Below are 14271 nucleotides of genomic sequence, written 5' to 3'. Positions count from 1 at the left end.
CCAGCTGGGCTGCATTTCCAGAACTCGTCTCTGGGCTCGTACCTTACAGGATCTTCTCCTGGGGATACTGTTCAGCATCCAGCTGTTTGGTGCAGCTGGCCAGGGCACTGAGTGGTCAGATGCATCTCTAAATGACTACCACTCTGATATCTCCCTTTCACAATGCAACTAATATAGGAACCTTCAAAAGACTCCATAGAGAGTAAGCACTTTGACACAAACCTTTTTTTCACTTTAACATTCAGCCCCCAAATATATGCATGTTCAATATAACCTAATGCAGCAGGACTCTAAGCCATTAAACAAACTAAAATACCCAGACACAGCCTGCAGAATTTAACAGCACACTTAAGCACATATTTCTCTAATTATGTGAAACATTACAGGCTGATTTCACTGCTGTAAGTTGCATCATCTTAAGGTTAAGGAAAACCTCAAACTAGAAAAGTCACCATAAAACTTAGAATGCTAAATTACAGAGGTTAAAGGAGCAACAAGAGTCTGCTCCTGGTCAAGAATACCCAGAATTCCTGAACATTACTGACAGTTAAAGACTTTCAACACTGGTTTCATTTTTCTCCCTTGACATGTCAACAACCCAGATGAATGTCTCTTATTTCATGCAAGTTACAGTGTTTAACTGTTGACAGAGGAGCCATTACAAATGCCATGTACAGCCGTCACAGCAGGTAGACTGAAAGCCTCCTGAAAGGCATGCTGATGTTGCAACATAAAACCTGAGCATCTAGTAAGAGGGTACAAACGATTTATCTTCATAGCATGATTTATCATAGGGTCATTAAAGATGTTAGCCTTAATTACTTTATGCAACACAAAACAGCACACTGAGCCTTCCAGTTATAGCAACAAGTGCTGTGCTACTATTAGACCAACGAACATTAGAGAGCTGCATCACTAGAAAACAATGCAACAGTTCCCTTTTCCTTTGGATGCAGCACAAATGTTGTTCACTGCTTTCCTTCCTTCAAAGTTGTGAGCTGCTAACAAATAGCCTCACCCTATAGTGCTGGGTCTGATTCCATCAATCTCCATTTACAAAGTGTGTGCCTCAGTTAGTGTGACAGCGTTCTGACACTGTGATTCCCTTAAACTCCAAAAAAGGCACCATAACCTAGTGATAAGGATTGGTTTGCCAACTAATAGAATAAAAATATAAAATCATCCACTTCTTCTTACTCCTCAATCTTCCAGCAGTCATGTAAAATGCACCATTCTTAGTACTATACTGTGATCTAGTTCCTAGTGCCATTCTGCACAGTATAATGGTGGTCCTATCTTTCCCAGATCAACACTTGCCACTATGTACAGTATAATGGGGGTCCTGCCTTTCCAAGGTCAGCACATACCATTCTGTACAATATAATGGGTATCCAAAGTACACTTTGTGCAGTATAAAGGGTGTCCATACCCACTGTCCACTAAGGAAGCATTTATTTTTTTATTTATTTTACAGTTTGTTTACCGGGATAGCCCATTGGGCCAAGAAGAGCCCATTTTCAATGGAGTATGTAATACCATTGAAGAACGATGGTGTTACACAACATGACAAAAAAATCCATAATTGCAGTGAAAATACAGTCAAAAAGCAAAAGGTAAAATTACACACACACACACACACACACACACACACACACACACACACACACACACACACACACACACACACAAACGCCAATTAAAATAATAAAAATCCATTGGTGCATATTCCTGTTAGATTTGTTACAATGTAAAATAACACAGGGATTGACATTACAGTTTTACATGAAATCTTAGCAGTTAAAGTAGGATGGGGGGTAAGAGGTGTTGATTGTTGAATGTAAGAAGCATTCATATACCACATGAGCTATCTGCCAAGCAGAAAGTGTGTGAACTACACACTACACAGAAAAAGGGGAAGAATAGTCTCAGACACTGAGGAGTACAGGAGACAGAACCAAGACCAAATATGTCTGGTGTGTGCTACAAAGATTGTGCAACATTGTTCTGCTTCAGCATATCAGGATCACATTCTTTTACCATATAACATACTACAAACAGGCTGGTGCAACAGCTGAGTAAAGTTGGGAAACAGGCAAGTTATTACGGATTTCAGTGAAAACGACAAGAATCACAGCACTTCAACAGCAGACAGTACCCTGGCGTGAAACTAAAAGGTCCACTTGCTGGTCCGGTGTGACCTTAATCACCACAGCAGTATGTAAGTGCTATCAGCTATGTGTAGTCTTGCCGTATGCTGTTTTCAGTTAATTCTGCTTCCTCACCACATTATTTGTTTATACTTGCCATCTTTAGCACAATATACTGCACATGAAAAAAAATAGTCACCCTTTTATGAAAATACTCACAAAATAATTAAGTATTAAAGAAGACTGATTCCTTCCACTTCCATTTGTCTACTGAGTGATTTTTTGAAAAATCACTTAACCAGACAGTGATCCTGGGTCACCTCTGAAGATGGACACTTGAGGCCAATGGGTTTACCTGGTTAACAAATGTATTAAAATAGGCAGCTGCTATTATTTTTCATTACTATGTACTCATAATAACATACTAAAAGTGCGCTTTAGTGAATCTCTGTTGATGTGAATGGAGCATGGCCTATGATCTTTGTAATACCTTGTACATCAGTACGCTCTTCTGTACTGAAAGGGGGCAGGTTCACAGGCTGGCAGTGAGCTTTAGTAACTGTTTTCAAAAGCGATACCGAAAATCCTGACTATGTTACATAGCTCTAAGGGAGAGAAAGACACGTGTATCAGATGAGGGCAATTAGCTCCACATGCAAGCAGTCCCTATCTTTACAGGCACTTACCAATTACTTTTAAATTTTGTTTCTTTTTGTTAGGGGAAACTAAGGGTTATACACCTTTTTTATGTTAACTGGGTAAGTCCACTGGCAGACCTGTAGCTGTTTTGCCACACTGTCATTCCACCAATCTGGTCTGCCTTCAACTTTAAGTTAGGAAGCAAAAAAAAAAAAAAAGAAAAGAAAAAGCAGCTTACTACAACTACACACACAGACACACACACTCACACACACACACACACACACACACACACACACACACACACACACACACACACACACACACACACACACACACACACACACACAGTGCTGAAGTGCCTTAATCTTGACCAAAAAGTAGTATCAGCATTTTTTTCCACATGGACATTCAGAAATGCCAGTACTGCATTACCACCCAATTGGCATCAACCAATCATGCCCCCAGCACCTTGCACCTGTCCCCTTCACCTCAGCCTAAAAACATCTCTGCCCAATGGATAACAGTCTCTTTAAAGAGCTAACCCTAAAGCACTGTTTAGATAAGAGACTTGCTCATGTCACTCAACAGGAGAATGACAGCTTAGAAAATAAAAACCCTGGACCACAGAAAGCAGTTCACTAACCGCTTATATGCTTAATCCTCTGCACTAACTGTCCAACAGCTTTACAAAAGCTGAGTTTCTAACTTACTTCTCGTGGAACTGTATTTACCAACAGCAGTATGTTCCATAAACACTACTCAGACAGTAAACCAGAAAATGGCCTCTGCAATACCCATTCCTAAAAATATCAATTTTTTTTGGAGTAATCAGTTTAATCAATTTGACAATGGTGTTGACTTCCCTTTTATCTAGGAGGCAGGGAAATGTTGCACTGAGTCCTAGTAGATCATCACACAAAAAAAGAAATAAAACAAAAAACTGCAATTCCTATGTAGCTCATTGCTGTATGAGAGCAGGGACTGGGGGAAGACAGCTGGTGGTCTGGGCTCAACCACCATCTAAGTAATTATGTTAGTGGTCATAACTATTCAATTTAATAAACATAGTCAACCGAGCAGAGAAAATAATTTTAATATATACCAGTTATTCAGGAAGATAAAGGCAGATCCTATGTACATAATATGCATTACTTATTGCAAAAAAAAAAAACAACAATCCACTCAGTACTGCATTACTAAATTTAGTTAGACTAACAATACCTCCTTATTATAGAAAAAAGTACTTCATATTATTGCATTGCATACCAATTGCAAATGCATATTCTGAGAAACAAAAATTGTTACTTACGGATGCACAGCTCCCTGTTTTCAAAAAACCCAGGGCAGCACTGTGATTTTCTTCTGTACATAGTTTTTTCTCCACGTCTATAAGCTATTTTGTAGCTAATTCTGAAAAGTAACAAACTTATTTTAGACAAAATGACTTCATACAGTGCAGATAAACAAATGTATACTTATGTTGCATTAAATCTAAACAACTAGTTCCTGAGTTAACAAATTAGTACAATAAAGCAACAGTTAGTTAAGCTATTATTTTTCTTCAGACTTCTGCATTATATTAAGCAGACAGATAATGCAAGAGACCATAAGCGGTTCTGCTGACAACTGCATATGTTAATCCAGTGCTCTGGGCTACACGGAGAAGAAAACGGTGATATAATAAACCATCCGTGACCTAGTATTCTGCCTAATTGCAGATTTGTTTCTTAGTGTATTACCAGTGTTCATACCGCTTAAGTGTACCTCCATTATGAGGAGCATTCCTCATTCTGACTCTTAAAAAGTCCATGTTCCTTGCAGTTGGACACTAAAAATCTTTACACACATTCAATGTTACAAATTTTTAAGAAGTTCATGTGCCTCGCAGTTCCACATTGAAAGGGTCTGTCATACATTCAGTTAAGAATTTTTTTAACTGATATCAATGGTAAATAATTCTGAATCATATTAATTCATCAAAAGAACTTTTTGTAAGTGTAAACTAAGTCTGCTTCCTAGTTGAAGTTGTTAATAAACTGCTAGTAAGTGTTAAACATTTCATCCATTTGTTCCACATTTTGAAAGGTAGCGTTACACGTTTTGGACATAGAAGGCTGAGAGCTATGCCAGTGTTTTGGTGTCAGACAGCTGGTCTGCATTTACATGCACAGCTGAAAGATTATGAATATAGATGTTTTTACTTTCAGCCCACACTGTTCACACTGACTTTCTACCAAGAAAGCACAGATCCCTCCTCCCCACCCCCACCCCTCTCACAAATACAGCAGTCCTTGTCCTGTTCCATGGAATGGATGGGTTTCAGGGGTATTCATTTTACATACTATGTTGCTTTCTATATCTAATTAATTAAACCTCTGTGAATGACCCTTTAAAAATAGTCTGTTTTGTAAGATGGAAAAATTATGAACATGCACTATAATAAAGATATACACAAAATACTAAACACAGCAATATCCCTGCTGCAAAGGCTATTGCTCAGTGTGTTGGGAAAAGGATACCATACAATGCTGCAATCCACAGCAACCACACAAGGACCCCACATACCTGAATAAGGGCCATGCTTCACTCTGCTATTATAGAAGTAGCACACTTTTTCCCTGACAGTTATACAAAGATTGCAAGGTATTTAATTAGTTGTTTACAGTTTATTATAGGAGTGTGGAAACCAAGGTTAGAGTTCATACACTGTGAAACTAACACTATACCTCAAATAGCCTTGCGGTGAGGATGTACTTCCTCTCAAAAATTGCATGGAAGAGGTGTGCTACTTCAATAATAGCAGAGTGAAGCATGGCCCTTGCCCTTATTCATGGTGTGTGTGTGTGTGTGTGTGTGTGTGGGGGGGGGGGGGATCTTCCACTCTTTATCACCAGGTTATCCTTCAATGGGCCTACAGAGATCTGCTAGATACCATGGGTGACCAACTGTACTTTCTGTTACAGTTAAAATACACACAAGCTGCATAGGCACAGACAGGAGTGTGATCAGGAACATCAGAGGGAATATCACACCAGTGTAAAGCATGGACTCCTGCCTACCAAGCTTATCTTTAGGGTCCTTGTGTGGTTGCTATGGATTGCAGCATTGTATGGCATACTTTTCCTAACACAGCCTTTGCAGCAGAGAGTGTTTAGTATTTTTTGTATACTATAAGTATTCTTTGATTTTTGGAGTTGTGCCAAACTACAGGTACTCTGCAACAAGTGGGGAGAAGGTGGCTATTCTAACCAGCACCAACATCTCCTTCATGAGGCACAAACAGGTGGACCAGGAAGATTAGCCCATAATTAATACAAAGACGACTGTAAGAGTACAGAATTGTGTGTAATGTTTCTGTATCCTGTTATAATACATCAAAAGAAGCAATCAAACAAATATATGTAGTAGAGATGAACCACAACATCATAATACAGACATTAAAGCCAGTCCTCTATAACAATAGCTTACCTTTTTGTACTTTGATGATGTTTCTACTGAGATTCATTGTCACACTGGCTAAAGCAGACTAGTGTGTTTTCCTCTAATCTACTTCATTACTTCTGATGTACTTCAAGCAGTAAAACCTCTTTAAACAGATGAATCTCCTCTTTTTGTGATAAGGATCTGATGTAGAATACTGCAGACCATGTGACCCACTTGATAGCATTCCAGTCAGTATAAACAATGAGGGCCAAAGTTTAAATCCCAGCACGGTTATGTGTATATTGTCACAGCCTACATAAATCCCAGCACAGTTACATGTATATTGTCACAGCCTACGTAAATCCCAGCACAGTTACACGTATATTGTTACAGTCTACCTAGATCCCAGCATAGTTGCATGTATATTGTCACAGCCTACGAAAATCCCACCCATAGCCGGCATTAGGCCTCCATGGAACCCACGGCCTCGGGAAGCACCTGATTATTTCCCCCATGAATGAAGGCCCCCATGCAACAGCCATGAGTTTCTCTGTTTCCTCCATTCGTTCCTTAGCAGTTGTGTGACGTCACTGCACGATCACAAACTTTTTCATTATTTTTTTGATTTGTCAGTAAGCTGCACTTAGTCAGGTCCACTTCAGTGAAGCAAGGGAACTGATTGGCTGCAGCACCCAAGAAAGTAATTTGCCCTTTTTTTTTTAACACGTTATAGTTCCAGATTAGGGTTGACGTACCTGTCAACTGTACAGATTTTTGCAAAATGTCCATATTTTTGCCCCATATTTTTGTTCAGTTTTTAATAAAATTGTAGTATTTTGGCAAATTAGTGACAAATCATTAATGATTGAAGTTAGAAATTAATGACAGACATTTGAGTTTCAGACTTCTTATGATCACAGATCACAATGCAAATGAAAGAATTCGATTACACAACATAGTATTCAACAAAAGGCCATTTCAGCTCACTTTTGAACACCAAATTAACCAAGATCCTAAAATAAAAAATGCTCTTTCATTTAATTTGGGCTGCTCATTACAAAATGCACACTTGATATTTTAAAATTGCACATCTTTTGGTAGTTAAGGTGTAACAACATATTGTATGGCCCATTAAGTTATGGCTAGAGTTAAGAACTTACATACAATGACCAGCAGAAAGTTAAATAAATAATATCCCTTCTTCATCATCATGGTAATAGCCCTACTACCAGTCCTTGGTACTTTCAAGAGTTGTTTGTAACACAGTGCAGATGTTCTTGGATGAAGACTTCCGAATGCATATATAATTACTGTCCCTTCTTACGTAGGACGGTGTGAGGGTCCATGCATTGTTATCACATACCAGGAAAGCAGTTTTACCTGCACAGGTTACTCTGTTTTTTGAGATGACAATCATAAAAGAACCCCAAAATAAAACGTTTTGCGTATGCAGTCCCTTGTCAAAGAAGCATTGAATTAAATGTTTGGGTAGGGTGTCAGCAACTAAAGTTACCTCTAGATTTTTGAAAAGGCAGGACATTGGGCCTTAAAGGTTTTTGATTGGCTGGACACTGCTATGTATTCCTATCCTTGTGTCCAGGAATGAAAATATGCATTACTATTATTTTGTATTGATCCTGCTAAAGCATTTTGCGTGTTTTTTTTTTCTTATTGATCGTGGCTGTCAATATTGAAACAAACATGGGATGCATTTATGAATGTTTATTTTCATAGATTAGTACTAAGCTAACAACCTTTGTGGGCCATTTTAAGCCTAGCCAATTACCCATGTGAGAATCAAGCCCTGCACCTTGTGTCTGTGAGGTGAACACTTTAACCATTATTTCAACCTCCCACCCGAAAGAAGCTACTTTTTAACCTGCTTAAAATGCATTAGTTAAATTATAGCAGCTAACATACTATAGCCCCAGAATTACACCGTGCAATCCATGATGATCAAATTAGTTTGGATAGAGGGGAACAGTTTGATTACCTCAAAGGAGCTAACTATTGTTCATTATTTTACATACCAAATAGGGCATTATACTCAGTTATGGGCTGGGTAAATGCCGAGTAGAGGGGGTTATAATTTCCTTTGCTCTCGAGGCAATGCATATACTACTCAAGTTAGCTAACTGGAAAGCTTTCCTTACAATGGTAGACATGTGGTGGTTGAAGTTAAGGTCACGGTCAACCTGTGATTCCCAGCTCCCTTACCACTTCATGGGCACTTCAGTATTGTTATTGATTTGATAGTGTGAAGAGAGATTGCTTGTGCCAAAGGGAATGATGATGCATTTCTCTGCATTCAGTTTGAAACCATGACCAACATACCAGTCGTTGGTCTGTGTGAGACCCTCCTGGAGTATGCTGACATCATTTGATTGCACCTAGTTTGCAGTTGTCTGCAAACTTGGTGAGCACAACCCTTTAGTTTTGACCTGAACTTCTGAAAAGTACATACCAAACAGTAGGGGGCCCAGCACTGACCCCCATGCTACCCCACTGGTAACAGGTCTGCTGGTTGATGTGGAGTCGCCCACTTCGATAATGTGTGTCTGGTTTGTGAGCCAGTTGGGAACCCATCTTACAATGAAGGGGCTTACATTCAGTTTGCGAAGTTTATCAGTAATGCCTGAATATGGGACTGTGTCAAAGGCCTTTGTCAAGTTGAGGTATGCTGTGTGCACAGACTGGCCCTCATCAATGGCCTTGGTCACACTTTCAAAGCAATCCACAAGATCTAACAACCATGATTTGCCATTCACAAAGCCGAATTGGGTAGGATCCAGGGTTTGGAGGTCGCCTATATCTTTATTTATGAGGTCCATAATGATACATTCCATAGCCTTACAGATGAGGCTGGTCAGGCTTATGGGTCTGTAATTACCCAGGTCTGTTACTAGGCCACCTTTCTGGAAGGGAATAACTGTAGCTGTTCTCCATTCCACAGGAACAAAGCCTGCGGTTAGGCTATGATTGAAAAGGGTACTTAGTGGTGATGCTAGTTCATGTTTTAGCCTGTTTAGAAGACAGCCTAGGATGTCATCTGAGGCCATGTTATTTGCCTTAGAAAGGGCTTTGTGGACCTGCTCTTCAGATATGTACAGGTGGGGGGGGGGTTGGGGGAGGGTTTGTTGTAAGTTAGGAGGGAATAAGGGAGTGAAACTTACACCAAACTTATCCACTAGCAGGTTTGTTATCTCTGTGGGGTCAGTGTGTGTGATACCGTTGGCCACCAGTTCGGCACACGCTTCGGTCCTACTCCTTAGGTTATGTACACAGCTGTAAAAGGCCTTATGGCTATCCTTGGCAGTACTTGCTAGTTTTCTCTCAAAAGAAGTTCTTGGAGGATTTGACAAGTTGACTTATTTGCCTGTTAAAGCTGAGGAGGGTGCTTTTCCATTGTTAGGTCCTTGTCTTTGTTTTCTTGGACAGAAACATTTTGCATTTATTGTAGAGTTTGTTGATGCTGGAAGTCCACCATTGGCACCTTGACTTTACTTGGGGCTTTGGCTTTAATTCTATCTGGTACAGGTGAGTTTATACACTTATGCAAGTGATTGTACAAGGTTTTAGTGTAAACTTCGGCATATAGTTACCACTTTCAGCTTGGGGTGGGGCTTGGAATGCATTTATACCTTCATCTAGGAGGGTATAGTTTGCCTTGGTGAAGTTTTTAATCTGATTTCACCCTTTGTGAGTTCTGGTGCTAGTGTCAGTTCATAGGTGACTGATTTGTGGTCAGTTTTAACTAAGCAGAAAACTCATGCTAATGTTTTAAGTAAAAAAAAAGAAACTTCATGCTAATGCAAAACCTGTTATTCTATCAACTTTTTAAGTTTGTCAGAGCAATATTTAAAAATTGTCCCTATTTTAGGCCCTTTTTCCCACTTTTATTTATAGCTTTGTCCAGATGTCTTGCTCTAAGAGGTGGAGAGGTATGAGGGTCGATAAGTAGCAGGTTAGATTTTCTGGTGACTGTTTGGTAATGGGAATCCTTCTTACATCACAGGAGTATGTATGCTTACATTTTATAGGATCATAGGAAGTTGCTAGGCTAATGGTCCTATGGCCCTTACAAGCATAGCCAAGTTCTACACTTATTTCCACAGTCAGCACCTAGTGCCCCTGTACAAGAGGGAAACAAGTGGAACCCTGGGGTGAATTTACGGTAACTCATCCAATCTACGTTTGAAGAGGGCCAATTAGGTGCTCTGATTGACATGAAGCGGGAATCTGTTACAAAGGTGTGGTAACCTCTGGGAAGTAAATCTGTCCCTCCAGCAGGTTGTATTAATGTCGCATACCAGCTTAAGGTCTTTAGAGTGAGTAACCAGTGTACCATTTGACTTGCAGATATGCAGCATTTCCAATAAAGCAGGGTCAGAGATTGCCTTATATGCAAGGAAGAGATCATCTCTTAGTAGTCTGTATGAAACAGAATAAAGTGACAAGGATTTCAGATGAGCCATGTAGGACAGATGCTGAAGACCTTGAATTTTCCTTGTGAGGAAACTTTGTGGGTTTTCCAATTGCTTGACGTGCTTGGAAAGGTACATACCAAAAAGGGCATTGTACTCAATTATTGGCCTGATGAGGGAAGAGCACAGGGAGGTTATATATATATTTTTTCTGGAGGCAATGCCCTTACTTATGAGATGAGCAATATAGAATGCCCTTCTTACCACTGTGGAGACATGGTGATCAAAGGTAAAATTGCTATCAACTTGTGTGCCCAGGTCTCTCACCACTGAGTGCATGCTTAGCATGTTGCTACTGATGTGGTGGTTAGCAGGAACATTGCTTTTACTGAAAGGAATGATAATACATATTTTGTATTGAGTTTAAGATCGTGATTTGACACTGATCATTTGTTTGTGTAAGATCCTCTTGTAGGATGGTGACATCATTTGGAGATTCTATGACTGCTCCCAGTTTGCAGTCATCAGCAAACTTTGTCAGCCACAAACCTTTAGTTTTTGCTTGTATATCAGAGAAATAGATTCCAAATAGCAGAGGTCCCAGGATTGATCCCTGTGGAACACCACTGGTTACAGGTCTGCTGTTGGAAGTGGATTCTCCTATTTTGACTATGGGTTCTATCAATGAGGCAGTTAGTCACTCATCTAATGATATAAGGGTCGATACCTAGCTGGGTGAGTTTGTCAATGATGCCTGAGTGGGAGATATTGTAAAAAGCCTTGGCTAATTCTAGGTAGGCCGTATGCACAGATTTCCCCTCGTCCAGGGCCTTGTTGACTGTTTTGAAGAAGTCCACCAGGTTTAACAGGCATGATCTCCCTTTGACAAATCCTGAGTAGGGTCAGGTGTTTGGAGATTACCTATATCTTTGTTGATGAGGTCCATGATGATACGCTCCATGCCTTGCAGATAAGGCTAGTCAGGCTAATAGGGCTATAGTTCCCAGGGTCAGTGGAAGCTCCACCTTTATGCAAAGTAATAACTATGGGCATTTTTCATTTGGCTGGGACAAAGCCGGCGCTTAGACTATGATTAAAACAGTATCCAATTGTGTTGCTAATTCTTGTTGGAGCACATGTAGGACACACCCTGGGATGTTATCCGGTCCCACAGATGCTGTGTTTTTGGCCTTAGAGCATGTGTTTACGACCTGACCTTTAGGGATATAAGGTAGGGGCAAGTGGTAGGGATGTCAAGGGGTACATGTGGCAGGGACAGGGGAGTGAAGTTTTCACAGAATCTGTCGGTCAACAGGTTAGCTATGTCCATTGGCTCAGCATATGGGGCATCATTAACTACCAGTTCGGCACAAATCTGGGCCTTTCCGTTTAGGTTACGGATGTAATTAAAGAACGTCTTATGGTTGTCCTTAGTTGAGGAAGCTGATTTCACTGTCTTCAGTGTTTTCTTTTAAGTGTCAGACCATATTGTTGCATTACCTAAGTATGCTAAGGACAGAGTAACAGACAAGAAGAAGACCAGTTAGTAAAACAATTAGGAGATACAGCACAGCTCTTCAAGGTACATCCTGTTAGTAGTCACTGTCCTTTCTTTGAGAGGAAGGCATTTCTATTCAATTGTTGTTCACCCTGACGTCATTATTATTATGGACATTTCTTCAGCTGTAGTGCAGGGCGGAACCATTAGGCAGATGATTTGTTAATTGTATTTCCGCTGGAGTTGTGAAGAGCTGAAACCCCACAGCAGTGCTGCTGAGTGTGAATGCTTCAGCAATGAGCCTTGATGATTTTTGTTTTATTTATTATTGTGTTTGAAATAAGGGATGCCTGCTCATGGTGACATCTGCTTGTTTAACGGAACATGTAAATAGCTCACGTGTTCTTTCATTATGATCATTTAAGGGACCTGGACAGAAACTGAAAAACTTATTTAGTAAGAAAATGTGAAAGAGGGAATTTTAGAAGGGTCAGATTAAGGAAACTTCCTGAAAATGAGACCAGGAAGACCAGGAAAGTATAATGTAAATTATGCATCTTTTATTAAGATTGTTTAACAGTCCAGTTTCATTGGACAGCATCTCTGTTGAAGGCAGCAGTTGTCTACATAGATGTTAATATAAATTGACTTTTCTATAAACTAGCAGGTCAAACAAGCAGTGACAGTTCAGTGTTTGTGTTTCCTTTCATCTGGTCAGAATTTCATATTTGGGAAGATAATAAATCTGTCTGGGATCATTTTGAAGCATGTTACTTGTACACATAATTAGCAACCTAAATAAAACAAACTGATAGCAGTTTATGCAGTGAAGACATGCCTTTAGAACAATTTGCAGTGTGTTTGTGGATGAGTGATAGTGATTAATGTCACTGCACAAGCTTTGTAGGATGGACTTCATAGGTTCATAGGTGTGCACTAGGCTAATGGCCCTGGAGCCTTTACAAGCCTAGCCCATAGGATTACTCTGGCATTGTGCCACCCGACCTTAGTTCCCAGTGTCTCTGTCGATAAGAGCCACTGGAGTGATCCCCGGGGTGAATTTTCTATTTCCCATCCACTCATCAAGATTTCTTTTAAAGAGGGCCAGTGAGGTGCTCTGTTTGACATGTATGGGAAGTGTATTCCATAGCATGGGCAGTCTCTGGGTTATAAGCCTGTCTCTCCAGCTTGGTCTGTTGATTGTGGTAATGAGGGTGAGGTCTCTGGAGCATGTGGTGTGGAGGGATTGGGATTTCTTTAGCTGTAGCATTTCTAACAGAGCTGGGTCAGACATGGCTTTGTAAGTCAAGTAGAGATCGCCTCTAAGTAGGCGAGATGAGCCAGAGAATAGTTAGGAGTTTTTTGAATCTATCCATATAGGACAAGTGTTTAAGGCCCAAGATCCTCTTTGTGAGGTACTTTTGCAGCCTCCCCCATTGTTGCAGGTGTCTAATGAGGTACATGCCAAATGGAGCATTGTACTTGATGATTGGCCTAATGAGGGAAGAGTAGAGGGAGACAATGACCTCTTTCTTCCTGGATGCAAAACCCTTAGTAATGAGATGTGCCACTTAGAAGGACTATCTGACCACAGTGGCAATGTGGTGGTCAAAAGAGAGGTTGCTGTCAACCTGTGTTCCCAGATCTCCTATAATGCCTTCTGTGTTCAGTGGACTACCATTGATGGGGTTATTAATGGGAAATGAGTTTTTCCCAAAGGGGATGAGGACACATTTTTTGGCATTGAGCTTAAGGCCATGGTTCTGACACCAGTCATTGGTCTCATTGAGGCCTTTCTATAGGATGTTAACATCAAATGGGGAGTTAATAATAACTCCCAACTTGTAATAGTCTGCAAACTTTGTCAGCCAGAGTCCCTTCGTGTTGGACTGGACTTCAGAGAAGTAGATACCAAACAGGAGAAGACCCAGGACCAAACCCTGGGGGACTCCACTCATGACTGGTCGGCAGTCTGACTTAGAGTCAGCTACTTTCACACTGTGGGTTCTATCTGTGAGCCACTTTGCAACCTATCTAGTAATGTAGGGTTTGATGCCTAGCTTAGTGAGTTTTTCTATGATTCCTGAGTGGGGAATAATATCAAAGGCCTTGACCAGATCAAGGTAAGCTGTATGAA

The 14271-nt window shown here is 40.3% G+C and overlaps 1 protein-coding gene across 1 annotated transcript in view; it reads right to left on the bottom strand.

Moving 5' to 3' along the window:
• The window catches only part of MEGF10 (multiple EGF like domains 10), a 973700-nt gene that overhangs the window by 663401 nt on the left and 296028 nt on the right, over positions 1–14271 (bottom strand). The window contains exon 4 of the mRNA XM_044060794.1: positions 4099–4199. Coding sequence (XP_043916729.1) covers positions 4099–4199 — 101 coding nt within the window. The remainder of the gene's footprint in view (positions 1–4098; positions 4200–14271) is intronic.

Source organism: Protopterus annectens, chromosome 2.part0, assembly GCF_019279795.1.
Source record: "Protopterus annectens isolate FY-2018-M chromosome 2.part0, PAN1.0, whole genome shotgun sequence".
Classification (NCBI taxonomy): domain Eukaryota; kingdom Metazoa; phylum Chordata; order Ceratodontiformes; family Protopteridae; genus Protopterus; species Protopterus annectens.
The sequence above is the reverse complement of the archived record's forward strand: the minus strand, read 5'-3'. Positions and strand labels throughout refer to the sequence as shown.